The 19,308-nt window shown below is 35.5% G+C and overlaps 2 protein-coding genes across 2 annotated transcripts in view; both read left to right on the forward strand.

Annotated features, from left to right (window-relative positions):
* grik4 (glutamate receptor, ionotropic, kainate 4) overlaps positions 1 to 3,041 on the forward strand; it is a 314,456-nt gene extending 311,415 nt beyond the window's left edge. The window contains exon 21 of the mRNA XM_042771152.1: positions 1,223 to 3,041. Within this exon, the coding sequence (XP_042627086.1) occupies positions 1,223 to 1,600 (378 nt within the window). The 3' untranslated portion in view covers positions 1,601 to 3,041. The remainder of the gene's footprint in view (positions 1 to 1,222) is intronic.
* Positions 3,042 to 10,588: 7,547 nt separating this feature from the next.
* Positions 10,589 to 19,308, forward strand: part of LOC109103193 (Cbl proto-oncogene, E3 ubiquitin protein ligase) — a 34,060-nt gene continuing 25,340 nt past the window's right edge. Inside the window, exons 1-2 of the mRNA XM_042771153.1 lie at positions 10,589 to 11,334; positions 15,896 to 16,143. Of these exons, the coding sequence (XP_042627087.1) occupies positions 11,188 to 11,334; positions 15,896 to 16,143 (395 nt within the window). The 5' untranslated portion in view covers positions 10,589 to 11,187. The remainder of the gene's footprint in view (positions 11,335 to 15,895; positions 16,144 to 19,308) is intronic.

Raw genomic sequence — 19,308 nt, forward strand, 5'->3', positions numbered from 1 at the left:
CGTGCCATTGTAAAGACTGCAAGCCTATCCCTCACAGCCTCATTTTCATTGAATATGGTGTCTAACCTTACTGAGGTCTAATGTTCAGAAAATAGCACCAGTTGATCTTCAGCAGCTGAGTTCTGGATTTTAACAGCAAATTTGGAATGAATGCTAATGGGATGTGGCAGAATATTTATTTTAGTAATAGCTTATATTCTTTACAGGTGCTGGTGAAAAATCCAGTAATCTCACCAAGAATCCACACAATCTGAAAGATTTCCTCATGCAGATTTTGCAGCAGGTTCAAGTTGGTCATACAGATTCACTTCTGAGTCAGCTGTGCTTTACATAATGTTACACTATTGATAATAAACAATCCTGCCTTTTTTGTGACCTAATCTTAACATACTGGAACTAAACAGGGCATAAATTCAAAGATTAAATCCTCAATGATATAGTGCTGGGAACTGATGACATTTTGTGTAACGGTAGAATAAGTGGTTTAGTTTGAGTGGATATGCATAGCATTTCCCTTCAAATTTGATGTCAGTGCAGGAAATTAAGGTTGGGAAAACACTACTGAAGACTGAAGAAAAATACTACTGTTAAACAACCATTAAGAGAAATGAACATTTCAAAGCAAAGATGATTTATTTAACAGTCCTTAATCAATCTTTATTTTTGTAAAACTGTGCAATATTATTCCATCTATGACAGAATTCCATTAAGATGACAAATAGCACCAGAAGACATGGGAAAATGAGTCAACTCTGTTCATAGGGTGATTAAAAATATTATGTGTTCAAATAATCAGATTATTTTGTATTAATAATCATCAAAAAACTCATTGAAAATCCTCTCAGGAGCTTTTTTAGCCCAATGTTTCAAAGCAAAAGGCACAGCATACAAAGAATGACTAAACAGAGCAGTTCCACTCGCTTAATCAGGTGTTTTTGTGATTTTTTTTTTGTAATGCAAATCTAACAGAATACATTTAAAGAAGTGAACTTGTTGAGAATGTAATGAGCACACACTGAGATCACCAAGCACTTCAGGACATTTTCTCTGATTTCTCTGTGGTGCATCAGTCAGATAAACAGCTGCCGTCCCCTGTATAGCCCAGTGTTATTTTTGATCAATGCTCTGGCTTCCACCCCCTGTGAGCAGTGTGTCAGCGAGACCCCCTGGCCTCTCTTTCTCTCTCTTTTTCTCCCTCTGTCTCCGTGTCTGTGCCTCACAGCTGTCCGTGTGCGAGGAGATGCTACGAGAGCTGCAGGGCATCGTGCTGTGTCAGGACAGCCTGCAGTTACGGCGCAGACGTGGAGCCAGTGTGTTGCGACAGCAGCCTCTGCCCCTGGACGAGCGACGGGCGCGGGCAGCGGCAGCAAGCCTCAGCAATGGCAAGCTGTGCACGGGCACCGGCCTCCCCGAACCCCTCTCCCACAGACTGGCGCAGGAGGCCGCCCTGGTGGCACGAGGGTGCAGTCACATTCGCATCTGCCCGGAGTGCCGGCGCTTCCAGGGCATTCGAGTGCGCCCGGCCAGCCCTCCATCGCCCACCCACAGCGAAGAGAGTATAGAGTGGGAGAAGGGCACCAACAACAGTGAACACGAATAACCTCTCTGATCTGTGTCGGATAGATGGTAAACAACGCCTTTGCTGGACCCTGAGATAATGGGAACGTAGACTCCGGAGAAGGAGCTAAAGGAGAAGCTGTCCATGCTGCTCGATTCAGCCCAGGAGCTGTGTCTGGTTTCTGTACACTGTCCTTACAGCCCTCTGCTTTTGGGGGACACAGCAGGGGGGCTTTGTACTATGCAGTATATTTGTCTAAATGTGCTGTTGATTTATTTTTAAATTATTCCTCTTTTGTTGTGATACCACTATATTGATATTATCTCCTTCTCACGACACCCGTTTAGTTTTGTTTTTCACACCGTGGACGGCAGAAGGTTGCAGACTCAATCAACTTAGCGCAACCTTTTTTTTAGAGTGCCAAAATACTTTGTATTAATTTTGTGCTGTTGCCGTCTCATTCCAGCCCCTGAAGGAGTAACTATTAAGGGAACTGAACACAAAAACAACTACGATCTGTTTTTATTAATAGTTATATTCTATTAAAAACGTTTTTGGGATGTTTCTGAATGTTTGATGTGCATGTACGAGGGTTTTAGATGCTACTGAATGGAGAAGAACTTGAGAATTATAATTTTTGTTTGTTTGTTTGTTTTTGGTTAAAGACATACTTTTTATACTTTTCCTTTTTTTGAGTTTTGATTCCTTTTGTTGCACTCCTGGGATATGAAAATTGCACATAGTTGTGGAAAAATGGAAGATTATGCTCCCATTTAGGAAATCTGCATTGGGTAACTAACTAGGATTTATGCCAATTTCCACTGACCCTTAATTTTGCCATTCCAGCAGGGCGTTGGAGATATCAGATGTGTTCACTTTCAAAAAACATATAAGGAAAGTAAGATCTGAGGTGATTTTGTTCCTGTCGATGTCTTACATTCATCTGTACTACTCAATACATGATGAAATCCACTACCGACAGGGTCACTCCATCTAGACATATCTGTGTGTTGAGACATTGGAGATCGTAGGCCTATATACAGTACATTCAGGTATTTCTTTATATTGCATAACATCTCATAATGTTTAAAGTTTAATGGTTATTTTCTTGTTTGAAACCAGAAACATTTATTTGTTCATGTGACATCTTGGATCCATACTTCTGTTTTTCAAAAAAAAAAAAAAAAGACATCTGGTGAACACCCTTTTAAACTGGATTGAACCAATCCGTTTTTCAGCGTACCACAGCTGATGAAGAATTTGGATACCAAAATGAAATTATTTTACTAGGCATGATGTTACTGTCAACTTGCAGTGCCAAATTGTAATAAACTGCCTTCACGTTTTGGGGAGCCATTAGAGGTTACTTGCTACTCCTGTTGATTTTTTTTTTTTCTGCACATTTCTACTGAACTGAATCCATTTCTACATGATATTTCAATACAGTGTTAGTGCCTGACGAAAATAAATGGCATTGTGTTCAGTTCTGTGAAAGGTTGGCTTTGATCTTGAAGGTTTTGTCTCTTGGATCTGTCGGCTCTCTCTATAAACATTTATTTTTCTATGTGTGCAAATACAGCGCCATTCATTTCCTATTGCAGGCTAGAATGGCTGTGCAGGTGGGTTTTTGCTGGATACACAGACCCGCAGACAACTCTATCGGGGCAACTTCAAGATGTGACACATTTATTATGTGGGGCATGGCATCAGCTGCACATCTGCTTTAGATTCACAGAGACACAAGCTGGTTTAAAGTCAACAAACCAGCAAAAACATTTGGGAGACAGTTACTACTTAAAGAGACTGCTTAGACAGGAATGTTAAAATAAGTAGTTTAATATTAGCATTTACAATTTGGGTAAAAGTGAAGAAATATTTCAAAAAAAAAGGCACATAATTATTTAAATTTCATAAAAGTTTTCAAAAGTCAGAAGAAATGTAGCATTGCACAAAAGTTATGAGCTTCCAATGTCATGGCTCAAGCACTCAAACATGACTAATTTATTCAATGAGCGAAAGTGACCAATATTAGGGGGTTAACAAGATAAAAAGAATAGTATCTGGCTTGTCATGTGTCCTCAACACTGCTGTGTAAAAATCACAGCATTGTGGAAAAGTGGAAGAAGAAATTTGCATTAGGAAACTAATTAGAATTGATAATTTCCTTTATTTTTTCCATTCCAGCAGAGCACTTGGAGGTAACAAATGTGTTCGCTTTCAAAAAACATGTCAGGAAAGTGAGATCTGAGGTGATTTTGTTCCTGTCAAGGTCTTACATTCATCTGTACTACTCAATACATGATAAAAACCACTACCGACAGGGTCACTCCATCTAGACATATCTGTGTGTTGAGACATTGAAGATCATAGGGCTAGATTAGTATTTACAATTTTGGTAAAAGTAAAGAAATATTAACAAAAAATGCACATGCAGCAATTATTCAAATCTGTAACAATGAAGCATCATGAAAAATTCATTGATTTGTCATTGATTTCGAATGCATTCAAACATGACTGATTTATTCCATGAGCAAAAGTGATCAATAATAGGGGGCTTAACAAGATAGTATTTGGCTAATCGTGTGACCTCAAAACGGCTTCCACCATGAGGCGACCCACTCCATGTAAAACAAAACATTATTAATATGACTGGAGTCCACATCTCACATCATTTAAGCGTTTTTTTTTTTTTATTATTAAGTGCTGTTCATTTGTCTGTGTAAAAAAAAATTATAATAATAATAATGAGGGGGAAAATTACTGAGTATACATGTTTGTAGTTGCATTTTTAATTTCTCTCTGAATACTTACTATAAAAATATTGTTCAATGAGAGCTTCCCACCCAGTCCCATGAGAAAACCTAACTATCCATCCTTAAGCATAAATGTCAGCGGTGTGTGTCAAGCAGAATATATGAAAACATACATATGAAATTGTACCAATTCACACAAATTAACCACCGATTCACCAAAATGTAACATTGCCATGAGACTGAGTTGGAGCTTCTGTGTTTGCCTCAATCCAGTGTATTTTCAAACTGAAGAAATATCTCCAACATCTGCCAGTGTCTAAATGATAGAAATCCATTTAAGTTCCAGGGTTCAAAAACTACGTTTTCCAGCGCAATGATGGTTTGATAGTAATGAGTGTGAATTGTTCAGAGACTAAAATGTCATGGCTGAAGACAGGACTTATTAGTGAGACATGCAAAGCTCACAGCCCAATCAGTCTGGATGCATTCCCGAGGGCAGGGCCTCTATCTCTCTCAGTATACTGCCCTTCTCCAACCCATTTATTTCTTAATTCAGCTCTAACCTGTTTCCACAGAACGAAATTGCATCTCTAGCTTAAATTCCTTCAAGTGTCGCAACTGGTTTCTGTCAAACTGAAGGAAATTTGACTTTTTTGCTGATTTACACTTAATGACATCGGCAAACGCTGATGCGTTGCATTTTCAGCGTTGCCAAATGGGGAGCTATCAGGGTTGCCAGGTTTTTCAGATTAAACCCACCCAATTGATACTCAAAACTAGTCCAATTGCATTCCGGGGGGTAAAATGCACATAATGTACATGTTTTTGGCAGGGCTCAACCCGCGGCAACAGTGTTAAAGTAGCCCAGTTCCACGGGAAAACGACGGACTTGGCAACACTGGGCGCAATAAACCTAGCGACATATTTAATATTTGGCAGGAGTGAGTTCTCTTGTTTAACATACCAGTTGTTCAGCTCATGAAATGTCTTTCGAGAAAAAAAATATACATTTAGTATTTACCATCTATTTTTAAAAAGAGTTTTGAAAGTTTGAAAATCAAATGATATAGGGCCATTATACAGTGCACGCTATTTGACGTTGATTATTAATAACCTTATATAATTCATACACTACATGGTTGAGAACATAATGCATAAGTACGTAGTGTATGAGTGTATCGTGTATAGTGCATCATTTGGGACGCAGTTTATTACTCACAACTGTGTTTTAATCCGCACTAAATTCAATATGGCGTCTAACCTAACTAAAATTGCCTTCTTTAGCGCTAGATGAACGTCGCTTGTGTCTTGCTTCTTTTGCAACATCTTGCACATGATAAAGTGTTCTGAAACAACTTTTTAAAAAAACCATGACTCTAGATGCAGGACGCATTTTTAAAAGCAAAAATGTGCCCAGTGTGAATAGCCTTTAGGGGCCACTGTGCTGCTTTTCCTTTGTTTTTCTATGTAAACATGCTCTAGGTTACGGACGTGTTTGACCGTTGATTTCACGTCTATTGCAGCATCTCACGTACGACACGGCATTCTAAAACGTGGAAATCAATGGAAAAAAAAAAAAAGTAATTTTTTTTCATTCCACTGTCCTGTCTTGTGTTTTTAAAAGCAAAAATGCATTCTGTGTGAATGGCCCCAAACCCTTATGAAAATTAACCATGGTTATTAAGCCTACTACAAACAAAACTGAAAAACCATAGTTACTATATTTAAACCATGGTAACCAAAAATCAGCCATGCTTTTGCTACACTAACCATAGTTTAACCATGGTATTTGTAAAACAAATGGTAATCAATACGCCAAAACATGGTTACTACACTTTTACTATAATAAAACCATGGTTATTAAAATTTCATGTCAACCTATAGCCTGTTTATAGAATAACACATTCAATTTAATTTTAGAGGCATTTCAATGTCATTTTTTAAGAATTGTATTAACTTGCCACATCTTAATTTTCACAAATTTATCATCATAGGCAGTATATATTAAAACAGCACTCTAAACGTTTCAATGCTACAAGTCTTTTTCAGATCACTGGTTTGTCACCTACAGTTGAATTCACAGTGAACTTGGACTCTTTTTAATGTTCTAAAACATTATCCAAGGTACGTATAGGTCAATATGTTATTTCTCATCTTCATTTCACAAGGAAGTGCTGTTAACATCCCTGTGAGTGCAGGTAGAGATAATGTCATGTTCATTTTGCCACCTTTTGTTCTCCGGCAATTCTTGAATAAGTAGAACAACTGTCTCACCATTATAGATTAAGTGAAACAAAAGTCTTTTGCTCTCATCTGCTTTCCATTTATTCACCCTCTGACTGACCGATCTCATTAAGAGATGAGCAGACTACATACTGCTGCATGTCACTGTAGTGCCATGAACTTTCCATGAATGTAAAATTTGTGACATAAAGTCAGTTATTTAACATTTAACTGCATTAACATAAGAATCTGTGTAATCAAGGATTTTATATTGAGATGATGTTTGTAGAGCTTATTCCAGACAGTCAGTTCTCCTGGGGAATCTCACATCCGTAAATCAACAGCTGCCATCTGTCAGGGGCATTAGAGCATTACTCAGGCTCATACTGAGAAGAACACAACAGGTAAACATCCTACACATTCTATGTGGAGAAAAATACATCATATATGGGTTATTAAATTATTTTAGCAAAATCACTTTAAAACACTTAGAAAATTAGACCAACAGAGACACCTGCTGGAGACAGAATGAACTGTACTGTCTGTCGTAAACGGTTTGGATCATAAAACTTCATTCATCAAACTCTTGAACGACAATTCCATATGGATGAACTGTTTACAAGGAAATTCAGTCTGCTTGTTTCATAAATTAGGCCTAAACACAAGTTGTCTTGAGTCAGATGTCTTGAGTCTTCATGTTCGAACTCAATTCACATGTGAAATTAATTTCAAAAGTCACTCATTTCAATTAAAGTCAGCTTGACCTTTTTATGGTGAAGTGATAATTAGCACAATGTTTTGTTGCTGTTGTTGTTTTCAGATTAACATTTAGACCTCAGTTCAAGTTGATATTAGCACAAGTTAGGGCCAGTCCCAAGCCTGGAAGATTGAATATATGAATATAAACCTTCAATTTGTCAGAAAGATTTATTCTAATGTTTTTAAAACAAGTCTCTCATTCTCACTAAGGTTGCATTTATTTAATCTAAATACAGTAAAACGGTGATGTTGTAAATATAGTGACAAGTTAAAATGACTGTTTTCTATTTGAATGTATTTTAAAATGTAATTTATTCCTGTGATGGCAAAGCTGAAATTTCAGCAGCCATTACTTGAGTATTCAGTGTCACATGAATAAATCAACATTTATTTTCATCAGTGTTGAAAACACTGATTTATATTATTGTGGAAAGTTTTTCAGGATTCCTTAATGAATAGAAAGTTCAAAAGAACAGTATTTATTTCAAAAGAACTCTTCTGTAACATTGTAAATCTCTTTACTGTCACTTTTGACAGTTTAATGCTTCCTAAATAAAAATATTAAGAAATAAAAAATACAAAAAACATACTATATATAGGAGTTTGAAAACTCCTGGTCTTTGCAAACTATGCACATGCAATTGCTTAGATGTCAAAGGTCAGATATCTTGGTCCTGCTCCTGTTCTGTTCACAGCGTTTAACTAAAGGTGTCCTCATATGTGAAGCAGGTTTATCCCAAAGTCACTGAGCGTGTCCTTGACTTCCCGATGAATGACTGTGCTCTGTTCTTCCCACTGCAGCCGTGTCTCAGCCAGGTGAGAGAGCAAACTGTCCAGACAGCCCTGTATCAGGCCAATAAACACCAATTAATAAAAATATACTCAATTTAAGATGAAAAGTAGCTTATTTAATGGGGCATGTCTCGCCATCTGGCACGAGCATCTAGAGGTACAGATGGTCTCTACTGTGCTAAAATACTAAACGCTGAAATGGATAACCTTGTGGATGGCAATTAGATTTGTTAGCACTTTAATTAACAGTCAGTTCAATTTGTTTAACTATAGCATTAATTATACCTCATTTCGTCGAGGTAGATTAGTCTGTCACGCTTTGAAATGTCACCAAGCAATTTAAGCTGAGCCTTTTGTAATGCTGATAAAATATGTCATCCATTCAAGCATCTAATATATATTTTGACACACGCTGATATTTCACTTAATCACTTATAGAGCCGTGACTCTGACTTCCGTGAAAGATCTTCTCACACTCTCTCTCCATACTGTCCAGTTTGCTTTTGGATGTCTTCTCTCGCTGCTTTCTTTCCAAATTTTTAATTTAACCTGACATTGGGCTGATCAAAACAGAGGCCTTGTTTGTCATCAGCATGTCATTGGAGAGCATGTGTATGTTAAAGTACACTCTGCCTGTGATAAGCACAAGAATTTGAATGTGTTTATGCCTGGACTTACCAAGCTGCATCTCAAGCAAGTCTACACTCACTTCAAGCACTTTGGTCTGCAGGTCTGTTTCCATGGACTTATATTGACAGTTGAGATCTAAAATCAAGTTTGAGTCAAATACAATACATATTGTGTTAGAAATCAATGATATAACTTTTTACTAAAACATACATGTACATTACAAAGTTTATTTACATTTACAAAGTCATTAAGAGGTGAGTAATATATATATATATATATATATATATTATATATATATATATATATATATATATATATATATAATGACATTTATAATGTTATGTTAAAATCGATAAAATATTTATATTTCAAATAAAAGTTGTTATTTTGAGCTTTCTTTTATCATAGAATAGAAAATGGTTTACACGCAGATGTTAAGCTATTTTCAACACTGATAATAATATGTTGTGTTTAAGTGTTTATTAAACAACAAATCAGCATATTATAATGATTTTTGAAGAAACTAACTTTTATTCAGAAAGAACGCATTAATTTAATTTATCGAAAGTAAAGATATTTATAGTGTTACAAAATATTTCAATTTCATATAAATGCTCTCTTGAACTTTCTCAAATAAAAAAAATCAACACTGATAATAAAATGATTTTTAAAAAAGTTTCTTGAGCACTAAATCAGCATATCAGAATGATTTCTGAAGGATCATGTGACAGAAGACTGGAGTAATGACGGACGAAAATTCATATTAAATTTTATATTATATTAAAATAGAAAACTCTTATCTTAAATTGTAATATTCCACAATATTACTGTTTTTACTGTATTTTTATTCAAATAAATACTGCCGTCTTTCAATCCAAACTTTCGTGTTTAGTTTGATAAATGGATAAAATATCATGTAATTTCAAGAAACTAAACTAAAGTCCTTTAGGTGACCTCAGAATGATTCAAGTTTATTACTTCATATATAAGTTTGTGAAATAATGAAGTCTATGAAACTGCCTATAACTTAATTGTATATAAAGGCTATTTTTCAGTATCAACAGTTTAGACCTGTGGGGAAGCCTCAAGATATTAAGTGGAATGGGTTTTTTTATTATTATTATTATTAATTATTTATTAAAAAAAAAAAAATTGTGTTCTTTTTTTTGTTTTTTTTTCAACGGCTCTGGTTCCGCTTAAGTGCTCTATTTAATATTCATTATTCATGATTTTCTCCAGTAGGATTCGTATATTCTAAGAGAAGCTAATTTTGAGGCGGAGAAAATGTGAGCTCGTGAAAGAGGGCGAGGTCTTACAGGCGGAACCGGAAGCGCAATCACACGAGCACGGGAGGTCGAAGGCGCTGTTTATTTATCTTATTTCACTATGATATCATTTCGCGATCTAATGCTGCATTTTAATATGGAGAAATACAATCTTTGCTGGATTTATAATAAACGCGAGTGATCCCTGTTTCCTTTCACCTCCCCTAGGTTTTGCTGGCCGGGGCTCTTGACCTGCTCAGCCTGAACTTCCCGTTGCAGAAGTAGTGATGGGAAGTCCGATTCATTTCAGCGAATCGGTTGCTTCGAACAGGTCCCCTCAAAGAACCGATTAAACTATTTTTGTACGTTTTGTACGCTAGGTCATCACGTGGTCCGTAACACCCAGGCTCAATATTCATTTTCTCTATCTCTCTCTTTTGAAAAAGTATTTTATCTTACTAAAAACAAATAAAAAAATAAATACATATATTCTCTGATTTTTGTTTCCCTATCTGTTCAACAGCGTTCTACTGTTTTTGCAATTGATTAGTGTAATGTTAATTGATTATAATATTACTGATAATTAAAAAAAGGAATAAAGCATTCCAGGACATATGTTAGTCATAGGTTTAATGCGTTTGTTTTGAATGTGCTTATTGTAATTTCGTGTGATTATCGCAGCAGTGATTACGCTCGTATAAATCCGTTCGATTTTAAATATGATCTGCATGTACATTAACCTATACTTAATTTATTGTACATCTCAAATTTCAGTCCGACCAGTTTTGTGAAAAGATTCAACTGATTCGTTTTAAAGATCCGGCTCAAATGAACGAATCGGATGTCGCTCTGCAGAAGCGCACAGACAGAGAAAGAGAGAGAGCTGCAGGAAAAGGGAACATCACGCACGGGGTGTCGTTGTGAAAGCAGTTGTTCCTCTACGTCCAGACACCCATCAAAACTTATTTTTACACATTATTTTTAACGAGATCCACCGCACTTACCCGAGCGTAACGTTATACAACACAGCGTGAAACGGCGGTTTCCTGCACGGAGGATTTAATGGGAGTCTTGCATCGATAAAGCGCTTCTCCCCCCCTTGACGGACACTCGCTCGGACCGAACCGGACTCGGGCGCTGTCCTCACCGGGGGGTATCCGATCCCAGTTATATTTTGACTGCGAAAAGAACACTCCGGAGTCCGAATATGGCAGGAAATCTGAAGAAAGGTGGAGGGCTTATTGGCTTGATGAAGGACGCTTTTCAGCCTCACCATCATCTTCACCACTCCCATCACCAGCCCGGAGCCGTGGACAAAAAGACGGTGGAGAAATGCTGGAAATTCATGGATAAGGTGGGTGGCTGTTAATCAAAACATAAAAGATAGAGACCAGAAAGAGACGCTGTAGCTAGCAGCCTCGGTCTCTTGTTAGCTTAGCCGGATGGCCTGCGCGGAGTAACGTTGGTCCTAATGCAGTATGGCAGGGCAGCTCTGCTAAGGCAGTTAACTTAGCTGAATGGTTTACAGGCTGACAAACTATATAACTACAGCCGGCCAAATACAAAGGGAATATCCAGTTTTAGAGAGTAGGTAATTTGCGGTACCCGTACACCTCAGCTTGCCTAGTAACGTTAGGTCTTGTGAATGTGGTACAGGGTCCTGTGCTAGTTGTGCTAGCTTCATAGCTTATGGCATTTCTCAAAATGGTAAATATAGTTTATGTAGTAAGAAGACTAGGAATGCTTTGGACGTATCTGTTCAAATGTGACTCCTTCAGGATGCTTAAAGGAACAGTGTGGACATCCCAAACATGGTTAAGCAACCAGTGTGTGACATTACAGATCTTTTTTACTGTAATCGTTACAAATTACAGTCGCTTGGTTAAATTGCATTTGTTCAGTGTAGACGTGTGCAGTTGGTGGATAGATCTGCTTTTTCAACCTCTACTTGCTGCTCTTGTTCATGTTTCTTTCTATGTAGTTTTTTTTTTTTTTTTTGGATAAACAGGAAGTGTCATATAATGTTTCTCTTATCTCTTAAGTACTTAAAATATGGATTAAGAGAAATGTAAACTGTTGTGTTCCATTCAAAGTATGGCTTTAGACCGCTAAATATGCAGCTGTGTTAAAAGCTAGATGTTTTTGGGGTTTAATGCAGACTTATCCAAGCATGGTTGGTCTTATAATCACTATGATGCTGCTGGGCACACAGTCCTTATTTCACACCTGATAAACCTTATAAAGCCTACTGTGTCATATTTAATAATTTCTAAGACCTCTATATGATCAACATGAACAAATTTGTGCACACAATCTGCTACATGGCTTCTGCCCTCTGATTAATAGATACCTTTTTATGCAAGTAAAAAGCCTTTTAGTCAACTTGTAATTGTTTACTTTCAGTTTGTGGTACATAAGACTTTGTATTTTTTTTATAAAGTAAACAAGAATAATTTTTGGTTTGTTAATATTTTTTAAGATGATCATTTAAAGGACTAAAGCATTACTAACTACACCAAATTTCATTTATTTCCTCAGTTCGGGCTTTTGATAAAAGTATTTTCTTTTTCACATATGCAACATATGCATTCGTTTTTTTTTTAAAGATGTTAAAAAAAAAATTCATAAATAAACTTCCCTAAAGCGTTCCATTTCAAAGAAACATATTTTTCATATGTCTGGCTTTACAGAGTTAATGAACTAAGTAATAAACTAAGAATTTAATCAACTGATGAAGAATCTTTTTCCAGCTTTTTTAGTAAAACTTTAAAACTTAAAACGTTTATTCGAACATCTGTCTACCAGAGTGGTTTTCTTTTGTTGAATTTGCTGCCTCACAATACAAAAGTTAAAGCTGCAGTTCATGGAAAAAAAAAAGTTGTGGTTACTGACCTCACACTTCCTGTGATGTTCACACTGATACATAAGCAAAACGGTGCATCTGTCACAGGGGACTCATTTTAAAATTATCCTGCTGATACTTAGATACTAAAATGGTATTTAATTTAGTACATTTTGAGATGCATTTTGCAAAGGAAAACTATTTCATTTTTACTGAAAAGAGCAGATAATGCATGCTGATTGAAAACTTTGCAACTTCCTATTTGTTTAGTTTCACACTGGGTAGTTTGGTTAGTGCACATGTGACATGTCACATTGCCTTCATAAGCGAATCTCCGTTTTTGCAACATAACATTGTAAATGTCCACTTTATGTCAAGTCTGTACTGAGACTTAGATTGTAAAACCTTTAAATGATTGTTTAATATTAACATCACGATCAGTGATTCAGGATGTGACATTAGGAGAAGTTCCACTTGCAAAACAGGCTTTTCTGAAAAAAGAAGAAGAAGAAGAAGTTGTTTATACATATGACTTAAGCTTTTGTTAAGTCTATCATGGCTTGGCTATTAATTATCCAAAGTTAACTTTTTCATGTTAACCGTTTAGTAATATTCTATAAATCCTCTGTAAATATTCAACCTTTTACCAAAAACAAAAGAACTCAGTTGTGGTTCTTCCGTGTGAACCTTAATATGCAAAAACATTGCATAGTCAAAAACTTTAATATTGAATTCTGTATTTGACTATGGGTTTTCCACATGTATTTACCTTATTTACAAACACAATTATCTACGCCTTGATTTCCTCATAAGGTTTAGTAAACATTAAACCACATGTCGATCAAAGTTTTTGTTGACTGTGTATTTGAATACTTATATAAGGTCGTTCTTATACTATGAATGCAGATTTAACGTTTTGCGTTTTCGAGTGTTATTGCATTGGTGCATTTTAAATGATTTCTATTTTAATCGACTCCCTTGGGTCGTTTCTCGTGCTTTAGTCCAAGTGGATTTTTCTCCGCGCTTTTGGATTTTTTTTCTGAATTCAGATTATCACTGGAAGCCACGTCTGCTCGTCAACACGTAGATGTATGCGTGTTCGCTGATAATTCTCGGGACGTCCTGTCGTCACAGTCTTATCTCCTGGCTGTCAGGACTAGAGGTGCATGAGAGCCAGACAAGTCAGACTGGAGGGTGACCCCCTAGTGATGTCATCAGCTCTCCCTACCCCCCAATCACAGCTGGTCCTGTGCTAACGACAAAATAGATAAGAGTGGCTGCAAGTACTCGGAGCAGCTGCACACAGCGCTGGCCTCTTATTGCTGGAACGTGCGTCAGCGGCACGGCGCTTCTCGGACTGCTAGGGACTGCTCCTCAACCCCCCCCACCCATGTCTTAATCAATAGATCAGAAGGTGATGATGCGTGGCTTTAGTCCAAACAGAAGAGAGCCACTATGTCTGAATTAAAGCAAAGGACCTAAAGCTATTGGACCATCAGTCTAACCATTAAGTTGTTTGTCTAATGAAGTGGTTTGAGGCCATGCACTTAATCATAATGATTTATTGTCTGGAATGGGTGTTTTCTTTTCTTTTTTCTTGGATGATTTCAACAGCTTTGTAGCCTCCAGTAGATTTGGATGTAATGACGATATATATGTGGTGGTAAAAATGTAAACTAGGAAGTTTACATGAAATATATGAAGATTTCGCTGTACAATTGGCATGGAACTGTTAAAAAAGTGTGTGTTTTTTTTTCTTCTATTCAGCAAGGATGCATTAAATTTATCATAAGTAAATACATTTATAATGTTATAAAAATGTCAATTTGAAATAAATGCTGTTCTTTTGAACTATCTGTTCATTAAAATTGTATTATAGTTTCCACAAAAATATTAAGCAGCACAACTCTTTTCAATATTGATGAATATTTCTTGAGCAGCAAATCAGCATATTAGCATGATTTCTAAAGGATAATGTGACACTGAAGACTGGAGTAATGATACTGAAAATTCAACTTTGCCATCACAGGAATAAATTGCATTTTAAAATATATTAAAATAGAAAACAGTTATTTTAAATTGCAATAATATTTGACAAAATCACTGTTTTACTGTCTTTTTTATCAAATAAATTTCGATTTGAAAAAAAAAAAAAAAAAAAAACATTTTTATCATGCCGCAAACACAGTTGTTCACAAAAATCCTCTGGACTTTAAGATTCTTCTCTCTGGAATGTTCTGGTGTGTGACCTGGAAAGGTTTTTGTGTGTATTTATGGTTGGGTTAACAGTTTTAAAGCCCTTGTCAGTGTAGTTTTTATTTTTCCCTCACACTGCAAGAGTAAACTTGTAAAATGTTGACCCGCAGAGGAAATGAAGCAAGTTTGCAGTTCTTTTTTTCTTGATCGATAGTCAACTTAATGTGCCTTTCGAGAGTTGTACAGAATATTTGTATCAAAATATAATACAGAGTTTGTTGGCTGCTGTGTTAACAGACAAATATAGACAAATATATCCTTGGACATGGATGGGTTTTTCTGTAAAACTGCTGTGAAACGACATGTATTGTGAAAAGCACAATACAAATAAAAATGAAGTGAATTAAACATGAATGTGAGTTTTGGAAACAAGATTTTATGAGCAAAATAGCTATTTTTTGTGTACACTACATTTCAGGGTCAGTAAAATTTTGTTTGGAGAGAAATTACATTTTTTGGAAAGAAACACTTTTATTCAGCAAGGATGCAAAAAAGTGGCAGTAGAGACGTATATAATAGAAAGGTTTCAAATAAATGCTTTTCTTCTGAACTTTTTTATTCATTAAATAATTCTGAAAAAAAAAATGTCATGTTTTTCAACATTGATAATAGAATTTCAGTGGACTTGAGTAATACAAAACTGAAGCGATTTCATGCCAGTATTTAAATGCTAAGCCATTTACGCTGGATGCATCGTTGTTTCTGGTATCTTCTGTTATCTCAGTATAGTATCAACCCACCTTTTTAAATTTTGCTGCTCACTGTTTCGAAAACATACCATATTTACCATAGTCTGCTTTCCTCTGCTGTTTTGTAGGTGGTACGGTTATGCCAGAACCCCAAGTTGGCTTTGAAGAACAGTCCTCCGTACATCCTGGACCTGTTGCCAGACACCTACCAGCATCTCCGCACTATCCTATCCCGCTACGAAGGCAAGATGGAAACGCTGGGCGACAACGAGTACTTCCGCGTTTTCATGGAGAACTTGACCAAGAAGACCAAACAGACCATAAGCCTGTTCAAAGACGGCAAAGAGCGAATGTTTGAGGAGAACTCTCAACCCAGGTGAGTTTCTGACACTTTCTCTATTTATAATAATTCAGATGAGAAAGATTCGACTTTTAGTGCCTTCATAAGTACATTCTTTAGGTGTCAAACATTTTCCATTTGATGAAAGCATTGGGTTAGGTGTGAAAGCAGACCACCGAGATCTCAAGCCACCTCTGTTCAGACATTTCCTGAGTTAGTTCGTGTTTTTTGGAATGCCCTGCATATTAATTCAGTGTGGGAGGCAAAAGCAGAAGCAGCAAAACATGGTTCATCAGTCCTTGAATCATGTGAAACCGGTCTCTTCAACGAATTTGAGTAGAGGTTACATTGAGTCATATATCAAAGATGCAAATGAAGTAGAGCATGTAAGCGCTCACGGATCAGCCAGTGGTCTGAGATCCTATCAGGCCAGTGGTTCTTCTGCTTCTCCTGGAAACGCTGGTCTTGTGTGAGTGGACAGAGGAGGAATGTGTAATGCAAACAGGACCAGTCACAAGAGCAAGAGCGTAACTGAGGCCAAGACCTTACAAGTAACAGGTCGGTTGTAGGGCTAAACGGTATATCGATGTGCATAATACAATTTGTTCTAAACATGAGACATGCTTTATATTAAGGGCTTTTAAATAACTCATATATAGTAAGATGTAGTTAAGATAAGATAGTTAACACATATAGTTTAAAACAGCTCGCCCCTTCAGATGCTCTGACAGACTCGTATGCTGCTGACAGATAGGCTACATGCGCTGTTTAATGCGTTTGAGATGTGCTGTTTTCCTCAGTGCATAACTTATATTTCACAGGTATATTCTCCATCTGTAAATGTTGGATAGTCTTTGCACTATTTCCATTTTCCTGTCAGGAGTGGATGAGTCTCCTGCATTCGATTCTTTGCTAAACTTGACAGCCTTCAGTGAATGAGCACTTTATATATATATTTTTTTTTTTTGAAGTTTAGTGAATTGAACCTCTGCCTTAAGAAGCATTATATTTGTTTTTAGATTGTAATGTTGCAATGTTATAATGTAATTTGATTTTAACCCTTTTATGTATATATATATATGTATATATGGCTGTTATATAGCATAGCATATATTGTTACATTAACTATATTTGTTTTAATATCTAATAAATAATAATATTTTCACATTACAAAACAATACACAATATACATTTTATTTGTATTTTTTTAAATGAATACAGATTTTTTTTTTTCATCCAAATAGAAAAATATAGAAAATACTGAGATATATATTGTATATTGCAATTCAGCTCAAAAATGCAGAGATATTATTTATTTATTTTTTTGGCCATATCGCCCAGCCCTATTCTGTTGTAGAGTTTCCAGATGTAACCTTCATTAAACCCTCATATCATTTTTTTTATTCTTCTTCATATTCTCCTGCCTCCGTTTTCGGCGTCTTTATGAAAGATAAAAACAAGACAGTTGTTTCATTTTCATAGCACATCCTTCCAGCCTATATATGTCAATGTATTTCATATATGAAAATCATATTCTGCATTTCTTTTGTGTATGAAAATAAAGTTTAATGGGCCTTCTAAACCTTTGAACCCAGTGTGATGTGAGTCAAATGCTTTTTGACTTAAATTTGCACTAGATTAACCTTACAATGTGATTTAAAATTAGGGCAGGATGATATGGCCAAAACAATTATCACAAAAATTTTTTTATATCAGTCGATATTAATAATTAATACGATAAATTTAAAATCTTCATTTATTTTAAGTTAAAAGTCAAAAAAATAACCTTTTAGTTTCTTCATGTTCTTATGAGTGATATTGGTTTAAACATGCAACAGGTTTGTGTTGCCTGTCTTTGATGACGCGTCTCTTCAGCACAGTTTGCAGTGCAGGCTGCAACATTAGTAATATTTCTTTTTTTTTTTTTTTCTTAGAAATGCACATTTGGCAGTAGGTTAAATTGACCATAGTGGTTGCTTGAGTTAGGATGCAGATGCAAATTTATGTTCATTAATCAAAACAGTAACATCGGTAGAAATTGTTACAACCTCATTTTTAAAATTTAATTATTCTAACTGTTTGAGCTTTATTCAAATTATTAACCATTGGTCTTCCATAGTAGCGTACATTTAGATCATGATAGTCACTAGGGATATGCCGGTATCAAATTTTCCTGTTGCGATTAATTGATAATGCTTTTGTCACGGTATACGGTATTATCACGGTATTGAAATTTCATTTCAAAAAAGTGGTCATAATACAGTATAACAGGTTAAATAACTTTTTTCTTATAGCAAAAATAACTGAACATTTAAATACAATAAAGCAATACAGAAAAAAATTATAAAGTTAAAAGTTTTACACATTAAAGTGCAAAAGAACTATAAAGACCAATAGGTATCACTTTACAATAAGACCTCATTAGTTAACCTTAGTTAATGCATTAACATTCAAGGCAAGGCAAGTTTATTTATATAGCACATTTTGTACACAATGGTAATTCAAAGTGCTTTACATAAAAGAAAGTAATAAAAAAAATAACCTCAAAAATAAAACAAGCAATTTAAGAACTTTGAAAATGATTTAAAAATTGACTTAAAAAGAATTTAAGACAGTTTAAAAATAGAAAATGATTTTACATAAAATATAGTGCAATACATAAAATATAGTGGAATCACTTTGGACATTGCATAGTGCTCATTCAATAAATGCACAGCTAAACAATGAGCAATAGCTACATTTGCTATAGAAGTTATTAATCTTTGTTAAAAAATACAAGTCTTAGTTAATGTTAGCTCATTAAATAACACAGTTGTAGCTTTCAATTTTAACAATGTGTTATTAAATATTGGAATACCTAAGATTAATGAATGTTCAGAAGAATTTTTCATTGGCAGTTTGTTAACTAAAGAAGCCCTAATGTAAAGTGTGAATGAACAATAAAGAATCAAAACACAATATCTAGGGCATGTTGTAGTCCAGATTTTAAAAAAAAAAGTTTGAAAATAAATAGCCTATTAAGTCTAAATATTAAAGTATTTGGCTCTGTGATGAACACCATAGCAAATCCACAAATCTGAATGGCTATTTAAAATTATTTTAAAAATGGTTTAGAAAGTAGCAGCTGCTTTATTTATGGGGTTTACAGGGTAAGGGCTGCATTTTAGCGCCATCTGCTGTCAGAGAGTGAATCCCCCATGT

Source organism: Cyprinus carpio, chromosome A15 (genome assembly GCF_018340385.1).
Source record: "Cyprinus carpio isolate SPL01 chromosome A15, ASM1834038v1, whole genome shotgun sequence".
Lineage (NCBI taxonomy): Eukaryota > Metazoa > Chordata > Actinopteri > Cypriniformes > Cyprinidae > Cyprinus > Cyprinus carpio.